Here is a 19,184-nt window from a genome sequence, read left to right on the forward strand (position 1 = left end):
ATGTATTTTATACTTAGGATCAATGACATAAAGTCGATAGCTATATATTGTGCCATATTTTTTTTTTAATTCAGTTTTGTCATAGGCAATGCTTTGTCGGATGAGTAGTTCATTTATGTACTTTTGTATTTTTTCAATTGTTTTTAAATATATATTTTTAATGTAATTTTGTACTTCATTTCAGAGCTGGTTGGTTTTGTTAAACATCTAGATTTTAGAAGTCTTGATAAACATTTTTTTACATGCCTATCAAGAAAATGAATGGGAAAAACACTTCAGTACCAAGGTCACTGAGTAAGTGAGCAGTCTCTTTTGAGCTCCAATGGACTGAACTGGTAGTTAATTTGAATCAATTGTGAGTCGCGTCTCCTGTGGTGTACATAGTTGCTGTCCAGGAGGAGCATTTCAAATCAGTCACCTATTTCAGTCAGGATGTAGGCAGTATACAGCAAGGCAGTTCACTAGGTTTGGAATGGAGCTTTAGAAGCTGAAGACAGAGTATAAGACAGAGATTTACTGTGAGCACACAAGTAGTCAAATGGTACCTGATTATTAATAGTAGCATTTGATTCGTTAGTGCCACCAAGAAAGTGATCTCACACACAAACTCAATCCTTCATTCTCCTGCGTGTTGCATTATGACCCAGTCTATCCTGAAATAGACATAGGGTAAGCCAGAGTATATAAGAGGCTTGGTGGATCCCCATCTCTCACCTCTGGCTCTCTCTCTCTCCAAGTCTCTCTTCCCACCAGCTTTCCCTTCACGGAGGTAAGGTTAGAGTTTAGGCATATCATTCTTCTTCTTTGTAATGGGTTGTTTGCATAACCTGGTTTGCAGTTTAACGACACATACTAAAATAAGGGTTCCAAAAGTGGGGTTTTGAAGTGGTTCTATTTTTGTTTCCCCAAAGAACCTTTCAGGAAACTGTAATAAAAAAAAAAAATTCTTAGTGTAAAGAACATTTTAAAAATCCACAAGAAACTTTTTTCCACTATAAAGAACCTTTGGTGCAATGGAATGGTTCCATGGATGTTCTTCATGGAACCATAGATGCCAATAAAGAATCTTTACTTTAAATAGCGCAAAAGCAGCCAATGTAAAAATCAAAGGATACTTAAGAGACTATTTGGGGTTCCTCAGATCTGAACCTGAGAACCTCTAGGCCCTTTTAAAGGTTTCTCCAATATCCTAATGGTGTTTTTTAGGACCATAACTATATACAGTATATAATTAACCACTCTTGCAGTAACTTGTGTGTTTTACGGGTTCCTCAAAGAACTGAAATTCTCCAGAGGTTTACACTGGTGTGACCCCAAAAGGTGCCATGGTAATATTTATTTTTACACTGTAAACTGAGCTTGTGACTTTTCTGTTTGTCAGAAAGTCTGAAATCCAAATAGTCAAACAACATTTTGACAGTCATTGTGCATTAGAACTTTCTGTGTGATTTATATCTATTTGTAGTTTTCATTGGCAAACTTTGCGAACAGGCTAAATGTGGCAGCTACATATATAATTTGCTTAGAGCTCGTAAATGTCTAGTGTTCAAGGAAGAATTGTTAAGAGAACACCATCTCATCTGTCATGCCATATATTTTCACATTTGAATTATCATCGTTTGTTGCCCTAGGATTAGCAAGCTAATGGTCTATTTTAGTATTCGGTTATCTCTTGTGGTCTCAGCATGACAATTTTAGGATACGTTTTTTGTAATTGACTTGGAAAATGTCAAATGTACACTTTCGTACATGCAACATCTGGTTTTAAATGCCGTGCTCTGATTGGCTGTTGCAGTTGTGAAGTGTTAGATGAGGTTAAGCAGTCAGATCTCTCATAGCATCATACCGAAGACACCTCAAATGTCACTTCATAATCTGTGATCTCACTCCCCCCCAAAACACACACATATATAGTCTAAACTACAGAAGGATAGAGTTTCTCAAGAGGGCAAACAAATTCTTCTCCGAAGGCCTTTATGCCCAACCCAACACACTTGGATGAAACATACCTTAACTTAAATAGACAAACATACAAACACATACACAGCTGTCATGCCGTACGCATGCCACCTTTGCAACGTATGAATGCTGTAAAGTTATTTACGGCTGACAGGAACTCTTGCAATCATGAGAGGCTGAGATGAGAGCAATCAAATCTGTTCTCTTGGCAGCGGAGCTCATTGTTGCTTAGTGTTCATTACAGCAGTTGCCTGAGCTTGGACACTAATGGATCTAATAGTAAGCTGATACAGCAGGAGGATTTGGTTTAACATCAGTACCTTTGGAATAGTAACTGCCATTTGCCATTTGGATATTGACAGGAGAATCAAATTAAAGGGTTAGTTCACCCAAAAAAAATGTGTTTCACTCACCCCCGAGGCATCTTAGATGTAAATGATTTTCTTCTTTGAGACTATTCCAGTCAGTTATATAAAAAATCGTCTTTGATCGTTCAAGCTCTATCATTGCAGTAAGTGGGTTGCATTGCTTCAGTCCAAAAGACGTGAAATAAAAAGGCGCCCTTCCATTTAAAAAAAAGTGTTTCACACAGCTCCAGGGGGTGAACAAAGGCCACCTGAAGCGAACGGATGTGTTTTTGTAAAACAAATATCCATATTCCAGACGTAATAATCACTTTAATCTAGCATGTTCTCTGTACTGTTGTAAGTGTTGTTTGCACATGCGCCACTCAGAAGTGACGCATGAGGAAACGCAGCAGAGAGATTTAAACAGAACAACGATTACTAATTAGAAGTAGAAAATGAGGATATGTAAAGAAGAATGTCAGAGGATTTCGATATAAGCCAAAAGGAGAGTGGTTTTCCTTTTGCTAAAGTAAAGAAACGTTGCTTCTTTTGATTCTGTAAACAAACATTGGTTTTCACGAGATTCACCGGCGCATGCGCAACACTGACCTCATACGTCATCTGCCAGGAGCTGCTAACGTTTTACAATGGTGAGTGGAAGCTAGATTAATTTTTTTTTACAAAAATGCATCGATTCGATACAGGAGGCCTTTGTCACCCCCCAGAACTGTGTGAGACACTTTTTGTATTTTTAATTTCACTTCTTTTGGACTGATGCATGCAACACCTGCTGACTGCAATGGCAGAGCGTGAAAGATCAAAGACCATTTTTAATATAACTCCGACTGGATTCGTCTGAAAGAAGAAAGTCATATACGGGGTGAGTGAAACGCAGCCTAATTTTCATTTTTGGGTGAACTAACCCTTTAACTTGAGAATCAAAATTGGTCTGCAACATTTGTGGTATCAGTACTTAAATTTGAAACAAAAACTAACAACTAGTTTCTTTAATTTTTCAATGCTATTTAAATTTATCAACAAGTTGAACTCATCAAACAGTTTTTGTAAAAGAAAGAACACAAATTCATTCTATGAAATGCATGAATACCAAAGAAGAATTATAATTATGCTAATTATACTATAGCGCCCCTTGTGGACACTAGTGGCAATTTCAACATGCACCTGTGTGGCATTAGAAATTGAGTTTTGGTGCATCATAATGCATCAACACATGAAACCAAGCTTGAAATCACAGCTAAAAGCGTATGTGTTTGTGTACTTTATTAAAAGTTCAGGTTTTAGAGAATGGCAAACATTACCTGTACAGATGATGTTAAATAAGAAACAAAAAACCTTCATGTAGTTGTAAGACTTTTAGTTAAATTAATAGCTAGCCATCTCAGAGGGGAAAGGCATGACTTACATAAACAGATAAACAAGACAACACAACAAAATTAGCACTGGATTAGAGACATGACTGTAAATGCCCAAGCAATAAAAATAAACTCAACCCACTTCCATTTCATAAGTCTACTATTGCATAAGTGCATTGTGTTATGAATGTCACATGCTTAAATTGCAAAACAGAATGTAATGAATTAGATAATAGTTTTCCTGGCAAATGGGAAAAAAGACTAAATGACTGAAATGTCCTTCTGTGAGGAGCACAGTGTCCTGCTGTACTCCTCAAAGCCTGCTGGGAAATCCTGTAGTGTTGATTGACACACACACACACACACGTTTACTAATGGTTTTTATACTGTACAAACCGTATATTCTATCGCCCTACACAAACCCTACAACTAAATCTACCCCTTCAGGAAACATTCTGCATTTTTGCATTTAAAAATAATTGTTCAATTTATTTTTACACCAGTTTTACCAATGAAGACATACCCGAATGGAGGTTTTTGGAGATTTTGTGAGGTTTAGCTCACTTCTGAGTACAAATTTGTCCCCAAAAATGCTTTTGTACACACCCACAGTTTATATCAGTTATTACATTCTAAAACAGATGGTTCTTTAAAGGTTCTTTATGTATAGAACCAGTTCTATTTGGAACCATAGCATCCTGAAGAACCCTTTTAATGCTGAAATGGTTCTTAGTTTCAGAGTTTATTGTTCTTTTTTTCCCGCCTTTTTGTTTTTCGAATCTGTAACTGTCAAAGCACTTCATTACTGAGTTTCCTGAGTTCAGTGATCCAACTAAACTGTCAACACACTCTCAACAGGTAAGTTATTTCATTCTTAAATTAAAATACACATTTTACTTTAAAATTGTATCTGGTTTTCAAACAAACATGTTCTTTTCTCTTCTTTTTTTATCAGATGTCAGTGTGAACAGCTCTGGCTGAGGATACTCCTCTTCTCCACAAAAGTAACAGAGACATTTAAATCATAATCAATATTGTTAGAAGTTTTTTTTTTATAATTACTTATTTATCACTAAAAGAGGCTACACTCCAAAAAAGACTGCTCATTTGGCCTACCGATTTTCTGGAGTTCAGCTATCCAACTACACAGACTGGTAACACAATCACAGCAGGTCAATTATTTCTTTCTTAAAATGTCTATAACTTTTAACTTGTTTTAACAACTAATTGTAACTGGGTTCTTTTCAGTTTAAGAGAACATGTAAGTGTGACCAGCCCTTGTTAAGTTAAGGATACTTCTCTCCTCTTCACCAATAAGTAACAAACATATTTCATTTATGGCCCTGTTTTTTGTTTTGTTTTTACAAAAACAAATGAAGGGAGACACATTGTAACTCTGAACTAACTCAGTTATGTATTTCAGATGCGGTCACATCCTACAACCAGAAAGAAACGGCCACTCAATCACACCAAAATACAAATAATGACGGACTTACAGGCATCATAGAGGATTATGAAAATACAGAATTTCACTGGAACTTTGGTCTTCATTACTTTTACCTTCACTATTTCTTGTTTCTACTTTAAATATTTATTTATGTTCAGTGTCAATTGTCATTTATTAATGTACTCTGTTAATAACTGTTCTTAGAGCACTGTCATTTTTGGTACAAATAAACGTCATTACATTTTCTTTTTAAACCCTAACAGACACTGCAGGATATTGTAATACCAATAAATAATGTATATAAATAATATTAATAATGATATTAATATGTCAATATACTAATATGAATGAAAATAAGCTATCAATAAAAATGTTATTTATAACACCATTGAGGTTCTTTAAAGCATTTTCAATGCATGTTTTTATGAAACCTTATAAAAGGTTCCATTTAGAACTAAAAAGGGTTCTTCTATTGTTACAAGCCGAAGAACCCTTTTCTGGTACTGTTTAGAACCATTTTTCTTAAGAGTGTAGCACTTAATATTCCTCTCTCTCTCTGGATCTTTTAGTTGACAAGATGGCCATGAAAAACCTTTTGAAAGAAGATGATATCAAGAAAGCCCTTGATCAATTCAAAGGTGGGTTCAGCAGTAAATAATAATTTGCATCACTTCATAATAATGTTCCGTTTCTTAATATTAGTTAATTACATTATTTAAAGGCATAGTTCACCCAAAATTGAATCACCCTCATGTTGTTACAAACTTGAACGAGTGTCTTTTTTTTGTTGTAATTACCGTTTTTTTGTCGATTACCAGATCAGTCTATTTTAAAAACGACAATTAAACAAATAGACATTTGAAGCTTATATTTTTGTTAAAACACTTACATTAATTCTTCCACAAAAAAAGAAACGTTTTTTATTCGAGCTTTTATAAAGTCAATTTTTTTTTATTTTATTAGTGGGACTATTTATTTTGGCGGATGAATCTGGTTATGCAATGTATGATTCTTGTGGGTTTTGTTTACTTAAGTAACAGTTAAAATATGCCACTGTTCTCTTTCTGGTATCATGCTATGCTATGTTGTGTTTATAGTCAATATTGGGTATAATTAGCCTCATATGATGTTCTTTGCATTCTTTCGATTCAGTGTGTAATTAAACATGTTCTGCGTAATGTCTTTGCCTTACAGTCAGTCACATGCCATACAGTACATGTCTTTTTTTATTAATTTTTACTAACTTGTTTTCTGCGGTCGGCGCAATGTCATCAGCTTAAGTGTACTTCTTTTAAACAGCTGTGGACAGCTTCGACCACAAGAAGTTCTTTGACGTGGTGGGACTGAAGGCTCTGTCTGCTGATAACGTGAAGTTGGTCTTCCAAGCTCTGGACGTGGACGCCAGTGGCTTCATCGAGGAGGAGGAGCTAAAGTGAGAAGCGGTTTCATGGTTTTATATTCGTGGCATCTCCCTGCGAATAAAATCCTTTGTGCAAGAGCCATAAATTTGTTTTATTCGCGTGTTGTTTGGCCCGTCTTCAGAGCCTTTATTGCTCTCTCCTGTTGGCCTCAAGGACAGAGAGGGGTCGAGACCGATCCCCCTTTTGCACTGATTGACTCTATATATCTCCTCTGGCAGCATCCTTGCTCCCTATTATTCATTATCAGTACATGACTGTCCATCATTGGCCAACAGTAGGGAAGTACTGGGTTGCCAGATTGAAAATAAGACAATAATTCTGCAGAGAGTCATCAGGAGAGACCAATTTTGTATACAACTCCAAAATTGCTATTTCAGTGGTAACTCATATCTAATGTTTACCTCGCACATGAGAACAGTTTTCAAGAGTATTCGAATTATATTATCATACTTAGACACAATAACCCATGGTTTACGCACCCTAAAGCCAACTCAGGTGTATAAGACATTCTTCTTTGAGACAAATTCAATCTGAGTTATATTAAATAATGTCCAGGCTAATCCATGCTTTATAATGGGGGTGGATAGTGGCCCAAAATTTCAAGTCCAAAAAATTTCACCAATCCTTCATAAAAGAAGTCCACACGGCTCCGAGGGGTTAATAAAGTCATTCTAAAGCAACACGATGCATTTGTGAAAGAAAAATATCCATATATATATATATACAACTTTATAAACCTTTATCTCTAGCTTCCGCTAACTTTGGTACGCTCGTTCACGAGAGAGTGGTGATCCAGTGGATGATGAAGGCGTAGCATAAGCTCTGGAGAGAATATGCCACAGTCTTGCGAGAAACAAGTTTTGTTTACAGCAAAGGAAAACCAGTGTCCTTTTGGCTCATATGGAAATCCGCCGACATTTTGTGCTACTAATTCGTGACCGGTGTTTTTTAGCTCTCTCCCCCCTTCCACGTTGGTCACTTTTTGCCTATTCTATGTCTTCAGATTGATGGCACTCTCTCGTGAACGAAGCTAGAGATAAAGGTTTAAAAAGTTGTGAATATGCCTTTTTTTTTAAACAAATGCATTGCCTCACTTCAGAAGTCCTTTATTATCCCCCGGAGCTGAGTGGACTTTTTTGGACTTGATGGATGGCTTAAGGTTTAGTTAATCATGGGGTAATGTTCATTATCACTATAACACTATCCCTTTAACTGTTGTGCCTAAGCTGTGACCTGGGTTGCCAGATTGTGCTTTATCCCTTCTCTTGGACAGGTTTGTGCTGAAGGGCTTTTCTGCAGATGGCAGAGATCTCACTGATAAGGAGACCAAAGCATTCCTCACTGCTGCCGACAAGGATGGAGATGGAAAAATTGGCATAGATGGTGAGAAAACTAGTGCTCTTAAAGGAGCAGTACCCCTAAAAATGATAGAACACCGTGCCTCATGTTTTTATTTATTTTTTTAAGATAAGAAATTGCCTAGAATTACAAAAAAATCTAATCTAATCCACAATCACCTGCAATTTTCTTTTCAGAATTTGAAGCTTTGGTGCACGAGTAAATCGTCAATATTTGGCAACCCTTTACACCACTACTCTCCTGTGAAAACCTACAGCCAATCATAGTGTACGTCTCTACACATCCTGCCATGAGCCAGGAGCAGAACCGCCTCCTTTAACCCAGTTTATTTATATAACTTTTCTTTTTTACAATCTCTGTATATTTTAGTTAGCTAACCATGTCTCACATAAAAACCTAGATATTCCTGTACTGCTTTAACCCCCCATCTTTTCTTTTTTGTCTATTTTGGCACATTTCTCTGTTTATGCCTCAAAATGCTCTTTTCTTCTTCTTATCTCACTCCATCTGTCATCCTTACCCATTTTCGCTCCTCTCTTGTGATAGAGCCACTGAACACGATGAATACATGAGGAGATGGATGAGACGAAATGAGAGAAAAATATTTAAGAAAGATTCAAATAAAGCCATGCGTTGAGAAAAAATAGTGTGTTTTTTATTCATTTCATTGACTCATCTAGTGAAGTGTTAATATAATATATATATATATATATATATATATATATATATATATATATATATATATATATATATATATATGTATATATATATATATATATATTTAGTATACAAAAATGTGAAGAATAATTAAAGGACTATTATTAGCTAAAATTGGGGTTTACTTTTCCAGCTTGGGCTGCCAGTTAAATTAATTAAATGACATGACAAATTAATAAAATAGATCATAAATGAGTGCACCAATGCATTAGGAAATGTACAGTACACAAATTAAATGCACAAATGAAACATCATGCTTAACTGTGTTTTTGTGCATATTTTTCTTTTCAGTTAGTCCCAGTAAATTAATTCATTGAACTGACAGCCCTAAAAAAAATTCTGTAAATAATAACATTCAACTAGACAATCACACAATAAATATACATGATTTGTTCCTTTGTAATAAATAATAGTTCTTGAACACAAAAAAAAACTTTTGTAAAATTTGTGCTAAACCTATTAAAAAACACTCACAAAAACATATACATTTTATATATATCAAATACACAACATTCAGACACATATGCACACATGAAAACAAATATAGTAATCAGACTTAAAACACCATAAAACAACACAATCTGAAATATTATGAATTTAAAAGAGTCAAAACGTTTTTCAACTTAGCAATTATGTTGATTATTTTAGTCCAATTAATATTTATGACCATTTAAACCATCTCCCTTCTGTTCATGTGTAAATATGGAAACTTTGGAATATGGAAATTTGTCCTTTTTGGACAACGTTTTTATAGTATGCCTCATTCCGTTTATCATAAAATAACCCCTTTAAAAGATTTAGGTCACCCGACTTAGCTGAAAGAAAATGTAAATAATGCTCTGAATGATGCTATACAGCTGGAAATAGCCATTCAAATTAAACAATAAGTTAGTTTACAAAGTGCCATTAAATTAAGTTTCTTTTCATTCTAATATTAAAGTTGACTTAAATTGTATACTTATCAACAAATTGAGAAATTTAGTGCAGACTCTGAACCAGTCAGAGTGCAGGCGATGTTTTGCAATGACTGTCAGTGGATCCTTGGTGCCGATTTGTCGTTGGTGACTGTGGGACGGAGCTTCACTGTGGCAAAAGGATTTGATCCTCTAGGAAACAGGAAGATGAAACACAATTAAGCACATTTGACCCCAAATTGTAATGACTGTAATGATAAATAAATAAATAAATACTCATTACTGTATTACTGTATTTATTACTGCAATATTTTATTTAAATCAGTATTTTATTTAAATACTAGCATGCCATTTTTAAACATACACACATATTTCACTGGAGAAATATATGCGCATAGTTTAATAAGTATGAATTATTATCATTTATAAATTATATGTCATAAGTTACAAACTTAACCTCTGTTCCCTGAGATATGTGAATGATTAAAAGTCTACTAAGACTCAAGGTGTGTAATACCTGGGAAAAAGCGGGTGCTCTGGTGGTTGTCCATGAGTGGTTGGCCTCTGCAAACACTGAACAGATTTTATTGTAATGCTCAAATTCACACAAAATACATACTTAGACTTCACTAATAACTTCATCCAAGATCAAGTCGAATCAGAGCCTTGAAAAGAAACTGAATCTGACTGAATCAGCAAATTCTTTTGCAAATAAACATAGCACATTCAATGGAAATGATTCAATTTGTTGCCTGATGCCTTTTTAAAACAATTCCCTATGTTTTCATTGTGAGAGCTTTAGATAAACTATTAAGCTGATTTTGCTGACATTTTGACCTTACAATGAAAGGAATTTCATACAAATTTAGCCTCTGATGGAAAACTACAGCATAGATTCAACACTTACCTCAGAGGTTGATTCGGTCTTTCGCTCAGGGAGAGGAGAGTTTGGAAGGGGCGGAGCCGGAGGCGGGAGTTCATTATAATTTTTATGCTCTACTTTGCTCTCAAAATGAGACTCCGCCCTCCTGTCAGGGAGGGGAGATATTGGTCGAATATCAGCTGATCCACGGCGGAGCGGTGCGGCTGGAAGGGGAATCTCATTGTAGGTTTTCTGACTGGTTTTGACCTCGTTGTTAGACTCTGCCTTCTTTTCAGGGAGGGGAGAAACTGGACGAAGATCAGCCGACGCACGACGCATAGGTACCACTGGAGACGGGATGTCACTGTAGCCCTGAGTGTCTGAATATTCTGATTGGTTGGTCGGCTCCAGGAGGTTGTTCATGCTGTGGCTTCGGTGCGATGTGCTACTGAAAACGTCAAGACGTTAACATCAAATTATATAAATTTAAATACTCATATACTCAACTTTACCTTGAGCCCAAAGGTAGAAAGTCTTCAGTAGATCCCACATAGGCAGCAGGAAACCAGCCTTGACTAAAAAGAAAGAAAAAAAACAACAAAACTAAGGTAAAGCAATGGGAAGTGTGACCGCACCTTTAGCAAAGATACTGATAGGAAACGCTCTCACCGGAGGCTTGAGTCATGGCGTCCGTACAGCCAACCATTGCGTGGTTCTGGTATAAGCACAGTCACCATGTCACCACGGGCAAATGGCAGCAGGACTGGATTGGATGAAGCGGGATGGGACACAATGGTCCTCATTGAGCGCCCGCCACCTAGACCCAAAGACTCACCCACAGAGCTGGAGCGGGAACGGCTAGGGAGAGGAGATGGAGCTGAGAAGAAATTTTGACAAAGAAGTCATTCTTAACAGGGCATTAGGGTAAATCACACACTGACTTTTATGGAGTCAAAGTTAGAGCAATCTCCAGACCTCTAGAGGGCACTCTGCCCAGCGGCTCACGATCCATTTCTCGGTCTCCAGTCTGCAGCAGAGAACCCAGAGAGCTCTTTAACTGCAAGAAAACATCAAGATAGACCAGAATTTTAGGTTACGATGCTTCTAAACAGTACACAAGTGTGAAATATGACACACAATTGGCTTTTCAGAGTAAAATAAAGTGTTTACTATTAGACCCTTATCAGACTTTTAGAATAAGTTGAAATTATTAGAGTTTGTTGAAGTAGCAACATGCAAACATCAAACTCTATTAGAATGAACTGAGAATATTAGAGTTTAACTAATGAGATGTTGATAGATATATATAGGTAGATGTCATATTAGTGGCTGTTTCTATGGGCAGCTAAAAGTAAGCTGTCTACCATATTGGAACGGTCAAAACCAGTCCGTGAACACTCAAGAGCACGTTGCCTGTGTGTCTGCAACCCAACATATGCATGTATGAATATTTATATTCATATTTATAATATTATAATAATTTATAATATCTGCAATAGACTTACGAAGATTATTTTGCTAGACTAGCAGAATACAACAAGACAAAGCAGTTAGCTAACACAACATTTAGAAGGTAGTATGGTTTAAAAACCTGTAATTCTGAGTTAATATATATTAAAACCACAAACCAACACCTGTGAAAGTTTAAATTCAGATGGTTTTTACCACAAGAGGCTGCGCAATGTTGTGGCAACTCGTTTATTATTGTGAGTGACGACGCATTGACGTATCTGGAGTGGTTGAATGTTGCATCTACCTATACACATCTATGGTGATGTTCGCTTAGCAACATGCTAATGACAGACACTATTATAATAAGTTTGAAGTACTGTGACATTAGCTTAGCATTGTGCTGAGACTGTTTGAGTTTGTTGAAGTATTTTAGATGGTAGCTTAGTAATATGCTAATGTCAGACTCAGTTGAGATTTTAAGGGGTTGCTAAATCTTACATAAGTATGCTCAGCTAAGGAAATAGTCAATAAAGCTTAGGATGGTTTTAGCTGTATTTCTTTCAGCAGGGTTATTGGGAAAGTAGAACATGTATTATACAATAATACCAAAACAACCCCCCCCCCCCCCCCCCAAAAAATAAAAAAATAAAATAAAGTATATATATATATATATATATATATATATATATATATATATATATATATATATATATATATATGTATGCATTTAGCAGACGCAACTTACAGTGCATTCAGGCTAACATTTTTAACCTAACATGTGTCAAATCCCAATCAAACCCAAAACCTACCTATATATATATATATATATATATATATATATATATATATATATATATATATATATATTTTTTTTTTTTTTTTTTTTTTTTTAAACACACAATTGTAGTTTAGCCACACAAACTTTTCTTTTCCCCCCACTTTTTTACTTTCTTAATTGCTTGGCCCCCAGTTATATGTAAAAAAGCACTCCAGCAAAAACAAGTTGTGTCATTTTACAACTAGAAATGATGCAAAACACAATTTCATGGCTTGTAAATTCACCCTCAATTGACAGATGTGATAAAAAGTTAATTTTGGATTCTGCACGCCACACAAAGCCACCCATCTGCTCTATTATGTGATTGTGGAAATGTCTGGGCCCGGCAGTTAGCCTAAAAGCGCATGGAAAAATGGGCCAATATGGATAGATGAGCAGTTACTCTTCATTCCCATCATTCCAGTGTCACCTGAGCTTCTTGATCTGATGGAGTGGGTGTTCGAGGTCTGGAACTTCTGCTCTCACTGACTTTTTCTTTCCAACCATCTGCTCTCTGTTGGAGAGATACTCCCGTCTGTCAACACACGGAAAGATGGTTGTGCAATAAGCCGATACGGTTTGGATGGAACTGGAAAGAGGATCTATATGACTGAGTGCACACTGGCTAATGAACTCCAGTGGAAAGCAGCTGTACCTTGTTGATAAGGTATAGTAGTGACTGTGTAAGTCCACAATGTTTTTCAGCAAGGAAACGATATCTCCTTTCTTCCTCCTTGAGAATTTCATGCTGGCTCTGCCTCAGGTACTGCATGTACTCACTGCCCTCCTGCACACACACAAACACACGCACTGAGACACAGGCTCTGTTCCAAAACCTAGTGAGCTTCACTGTCTTCACTCACAGTGGCAGTAGCCACATTGCGCAAAAAGCTGAAGTCGGCTTTGTCATATTGCCAAAGGTAGTTTTTTCCCCATGTAGCTTCAAATCTTCAGCTGTCACGGAAAATCAATGACTTGCGGACATCTTGTCACAACAATCTGTAGGTGTGAGCAACCCCCAAGACAATTATGTAGAGTTATGTTTACACCTGAAATTCCCAGTGAAGAGTTTAAGACTTGTGTGGTTTCTTGCGATTACTAATAAGGTTCACCAGAGCAGTGGCGGTAAAATGACTACAACCAATGGAAATGTAGGCAGTAAAGATTACGTGATCCGCCTTTTGGTTGCACTTTATTTTACAGTACGTGTACTTACATGTACTTATAGTGTACTTACAGTTTATTTATCTAAGAAAGTTCTGGTAATACAAGATAACTACACGGGGTAGGGTTAGGTTTAGGGGTAGGTTCGGAGTTAGTACCTAGTTATTACATAGTTATTGTAATTACAATAATAAGTACATAGTATGTACATGAGGAACAGGACTGTAAAATAAAGTGCTACCCCTCCTTTTGTCAAAAATGCATGCCATAGTTGAATTTGCAACTAACAATACAACCACACGGTGATCTTCGTTGATGTAATCCCTGTCAGAGCGAACACATCTGATGAAATTAAATGCAATACTTGGGGAAAACTTTGTCGACAAAGGGAACATAAAACCGACGACTTGGGTGACTTATCTATAAACCAAAATAACATCAACCCACAAATATGCATGTAGTACGAAGACTTATGAACTTACCAGTGAGTCTCTGAACACACCACGTCTCAGCTGTCGCTCCAGTGCGGCAGCCTGATTCCTCACTTCCAATTCATAAACTCTACGGCTGCCCTACACATATACAGACAATATATCAGCTCATACACATATATGCACACGTCTCAATACATAACACATGGTTCCATACTCACTTCGATGTATTCCTCGTCCAGCTTCACATTCTTGTCCATGGCATGCAGAACCTCTATGTGAAACCATTGGAACTGGAAGAAGATGGAAGCAATGAAGACGGTTTATGAATCCAATCAGACGGAGAGACTTGAAGGAAAAACGGTTTACTTACCAGAAAAACCATTAAGATTGAAAAGAGAGAAAAACGATTTATTTACCACACCCTCCACTTCAGCAGTGAGCTTCCGCTGGGTTTCTGATATCTGAATCAACACGTCACCTGGGCAAACAACAAATACATTAATTCAATAATTGATCTTGAATACATATTTAATAAGTGCAGACATGGGATGGTGTTGATATCATGGGGATCTCCAGCTTTTGTGGTTGTGTCAGTCAATGCAGTCGAACCGTAATGAACGAAGAGACCAGAAATAAGCAACTGAATTTAATGATAATCTAGCAATAAAGGGATAGTTCACCAAAAATTAAGTCCTCATTGACTCATTTTGGTTTTTCCAAACCTGTATGACTTTCTTTCAGCTGAAAAACACAAAATAAGATATTTTGAAGAATGTTTAAATAGTTTTTTTTTCCATATATTGAATGTCAATGGGGTCCATAAAATATTATATATTCTTTGGACCCCATTGACTTTTAATTTATGGACTATGTTTTTTTTTTCAATGTATGAAACATATATCAAAAATATATTTTTGTGTGTTCCTCAGAATAAAGAAAGTCATACAGGGTTGGAACAACATGAGGGTGAGGGAATTATGACAGAAGTTTCATTATTAATATATGAAATATGTTAAATATCACAGTGATTCAACTGAACTGGTAATAAGTCTTGTAAATTAATTAACCAACCATTCGTATAATTATGCATATTTGTCAATTATAGTAAGGATTTATTATGATTAAAATACCTATAATTACTTATACCAAATTATATTATTTCTGGAAAGTTTGGAAAGTTTTAAAAGGAAAGTCTTAACATTTATCATGTAGCTCGTACAGTATGTTTCCATCTTTTATTAAGGTTATTATATGTGCATCGTAATGATGATTGTAATGTGCTGAGGTGAATCAATTAATTTAAAAGGGTAGAAGAATGAGACCATGCATTAATAATTTAAGTCTCAATGCTCACATGGACACCCGATCTCTAACACACACACACACACACACACACACCTGTCTTTTCCCATTACATGCAGGTTTATAAACCTGTAGTTATTTTGAAATATATAAACCTTGTATAATTCATTCCATCTTAAAGCCTCTAAACCCTTCGTTCTGCTGTTCATCACAGCCATGGCGCTCTGTACATATGACTGGAACTAAAACTCATTACATGGGCAGTGAGCCAAAGGTTTCTGTTAGCCAAATTTTGTGTTTTATGACAGAGGAGAGGAAGCATCTGCCACTGGACACCATTTGCTGAAACATCTATTGCATGAAGTACAAACAAGCTCTGATACGGCCAGAAAGTATAGATTAAAAAACTCAGTGGACATCTTGCTGCACAATCTGCCCAACTGGCATTGGTTTTGAGATGCAGAAGCACACATTTTGAGTCTTACCAAGTGATCTGGATGATAACGTGTTGAGAGCTTGCTCGCCCATCTTAGCAAGAGCGCTGAAGTAGGCCTCGCTTGTCAGAGCCAAAGCTTTGATACATACACACATACACAAAACATCATGAATTCAGGCATTTTTTGCAGCATTTCATAATAACAGCTAAAACCAGACTTTGGTGGTTAACTGCTTTTCTTTTCTTTAACTTGACCAGCTGAAGTCCCCTCTAAAACTTCAACAAACAGACCAGCCTAAGCAAACAAATCAGACTAGGAGACTAGATAACTTTAAAATATAAATTAACTGAATAAAACGCAAAACAAAAAGATTATTAATAAAATATATATAACAATAAAAAAAAAATAAAAAAAAATTAACAATGAAAACAAACAACGTTTTTAGAAACTATTTTAAGAAAAAACAAAAAACAAAAAAAATAAACACGTTTTAACAAAACAAATAGTTTAACAAAACAAAAAACTTAACTTCAATCAACAATCAATTCAAAAAGTTCAATACACTTTTAGGAGTCTTTGTGTTTGAAAACACACACACATTCTGCTCACCTTGAAAAGCCTTGATGTAGCTGTTTCCTAAAGTAACCAGCTTTTGCAAGCCAGGATTAAACTGATCCATGAGGTTCTGAATAAACCAAAACAACACCATTTTACTGTCAATAATAATGCTGGAGCATCATAAATATATGCTTCACGGTAACAAATAAAGGGGTTTATTTTGAAATAATCACTGGCTGTTTGTTACACGACGATTTGCCAAATAAATTAACTACCGGACATGGACATTTTTAATTTGACTGTTTTTTATTTTTTTGCTAAAATAAATTTATAGTATACAGTTTAGTGCTTTTAAAAAAAAAATTAAAATGGTTTGCCAGCAGAATGTCACGACTGACCAATCAGAATCAAGTATTCCAGAGAGCCATGTAATTACATCAATAATTAATGAGTGTTCTCCTTTGATCTCGGCTTAAATGTGAGTATCAGAAGACTCACATTATAAACACTCAAGGTTGATCTATGTAGAAGGTCACTGTTCGCACCAGACATTCTGTTTCTGTTGGAAAACACACACAACACACGCTACACAAAACTACAACGAACATGTAAAATCAACTTCAGAGAACATTATCATAACATTTACAGAAAAACACTGGAGACATTGCGTTACGTACCTGTGATAGTGAAAGTTTTCACACTGGAGTTACACTGTGTGTGTGATGGCACACTCTCTTTATGTCTATAATGGGGATTTTCAGGTCTCTGTTGATGCCTATTATAGGACGAGAAAGGGTGAGTAAAAGAGAGAGAGCGAGGAGCCCACATCTGATACGGCCTGGCGTTTTAAATAATTTACCTGTCCCATGACAGAACATGGAGAAGGGCGGCCATCTGACAGGCGGCATGGAGACACACTTTAACTGAGAGAAGAGCTGTACTGACACTTTAGCTGGTTACACCTAATGAGACACTCAACCACAATCAGGATCATGGAAAACAACTAATTACTGCTAACTTTCATGAATCAATGTGACTTGACATTTTTACTGCCGTTTTCTGTGTGTAAAATATTAAATAAATGCATGAAGTTAAAAAAAAAACATAATATTATTTAGCAATGCACCTATTTGTAAACAAATATAAGTGTTTGTTGTTTACTTTAATCAATATACAATAATAATAATAATAAAAGAAAATCTTCTCATTTTGACTCTACAAACTGTACAGTAAAAGTTTAAAAATAACAGTATAGGAAATAATAATACTAAATAGTGATATAATAATAATAAATTATAATACAGTAGATACAGTTTAGGCTATGCTGATTGCTTTTATATTAGGTTGCATTAGTATTTATTTTTACTAAAATATCAGTAAAATCACATTGTATATATACAGAAAAAACAAACAAATTCACATATAGAAAACACGAGAAATACTACCAGTTTTAATAATCATCTGTGCTTTTTTTATTTTAAGTTTACATCACTTCAGCAAAAGGGTTCAAATCAGTGCCACAGCAGCAGGTTACACAGTAGGTATAAAGTGAATAAATGCTTATTTTGGTCTCTGAACAACAGATCTGTAAGTCCAGTGTCAAGTATAAGTTATCACCATGTTTTTGAAGAAAAGTGAACTGTAAATATGTAAAATATAATTGAACCAAACAAAAACACAACAAGGCAAATGAGAATGTAAGAGGTTTTCAAGTTATACTTGATGCATATTAGTTGCTAAAATGATCAGTATATTATAAATTTTCTTAGATCATACTTTTTATACATCATAGCTATACTTCACAGATATTACCAGCGGCTGCTTTCAAATGTGCAAGTATGCGAGGTTATACATGACATGACAAATACACAAATGATAGAGAGACGGCACACAGAAATGTTATGAAGATCATTTCCAAGTGTAAGGATAAATGCATCACAATTAGTAAATGAAAGGAACTACTCGGTATTCAGTCACAGTGGTTATAGTTTGACCATTATCGTCGCAAGTCCAATAAACTTCCAGGAAAAGAAAAGTCAGTTTCCCTTCCAATGTCACACATGATATAATAAACTAAATTAAGCTACATATTGATAAACAAGGAGTAAAAATACTGCTTTAAAGGAAGCACCGACTGCACCTTGATCAGACCAAATGACAAACACAGAACATGCTAACTTAGCAATTTAGCATAAATAAAATGTATTGCAATATAAAAATATATCACAGTTCAAATTTTGGATTGGGCACTGGTAGATCATATAAAATTACACTATGAAACCTTTATGTATGTTGTAATATTAACCTTGATCCAATTTGGTATTTATGATGCCTACAAAACATATGGGGAAAGCATGTTATTATGTGTGAGTGTGTGTGTGTGTGTGTATATATATATATATATATATATATTTATATATTAGGGCTGTCAAAAATAGCGCGTTAACGGCGTTAATTAGTTGTTTGTCGTTAATTACGTCAAATTTTTTAACGCATTTCACGCATGCGCAGTGTGACAATTTATTCAGGTAAGGAAAGTCTCGTCGATCTCAGCGAAAAAAGCAGCGAGCCCCGCGACGAAAACACAGAACAAGCTTAAGGTGATACCCCAGTTACTCTCA

The 19,184-nt window shown here is 35.6% G+C and overlaps 2 protein-coding genes across 3 annotated transcripts in view; one reads left to right on the forward strand and one right to left on the reverse strand.

Moving 5' to 3' along the window:
• Positions 1–8,550, forward strand: part of LOC113065017 (parvalbumin-7) — a 29,217-nt gene extending 20,667 nt beyond the window's left edge. Inside the window, exons 1-5 of one of the 2 annotated variants that reach the window (XM_026236120.1) lie at positions 613–769; positions 5,696–5,764; positions 6,426–6,558; positions 7,821–7,930; positions 8,083–8,550. In XM_026236120.1, coding sequence (XP_026091905.1) covers positions 5,704–5,764; positions 6,426–6,558; positions 7,821–7,930; positions 8,083–8,108 — 330 coding nt within the window. In that variant the 5' untranslated portion in view covers positions 613–769; positions 5,696–5,703 and the 3' untranslated portion in view covers positions 8,109–8,550. Of the gene's footprint in view, positions 1–612; positions 770–5,695; positions 5,765–6,425; positions 6,559–7,820; positions 7,931–8,082 lie in introns of those variants that run through there. The other variant, XM_026236121.1, reaches the window with a different exon arrangement.
• Positions 8,551–8,704: 154 nt separating this feature from the next.
• Positions 8,705–17,195, reverse strand: baiap2l2b (BAR/IMD domain containing adaptor protein 2 like 2b). The gene is made up of 14 exons (XM_026236122.1): positions 17,062–17,195; positions 16,615–16,690; positions 16,054–16,140; positions 14,683–14,744; positions 14,485–14,556; positions 14,315–14,404; positions 13,324–13,455; positions 13,099–13,203; positions 11,375–11,456; positions 11,069–11,276; positions 10,912–10,974; positions 10,445–10,847; positions 10,055–10,110; positions 8,705–9,729 (listed from the first exon to the last, which is right to left on the reverse strand). The coding sequence occupies exons 1-14, from the start codon at positions 17,113–17,115 to the stop codon at positions 9,654–9,656; spliced, it is 1,566 nt and encodes a 521-aa protein (XP_026091907.1). The 5' UTR covers positions 17,116–17,195; the 3' UTR covers positions 8,705–9,653.
• Positions 17,196–19,184: the final 1,989 nt, after the last annotated feature.

The sequence above is a fragment of the Carassius auratus genome, chromosome 47 (genome assembly GCF_003368295.1).
Source record: "Carassius auratus strain Wakin chromosome 47, ASM336829v1, whole genome shotgun sequence".
In the NCBI taxonomy this organism is placed as follows: Eukaryota; Metazoa; Chordata; class Actinopteri; order Cypriniformes; family Cyprinidae; genus Carassius; species Carassius auratus.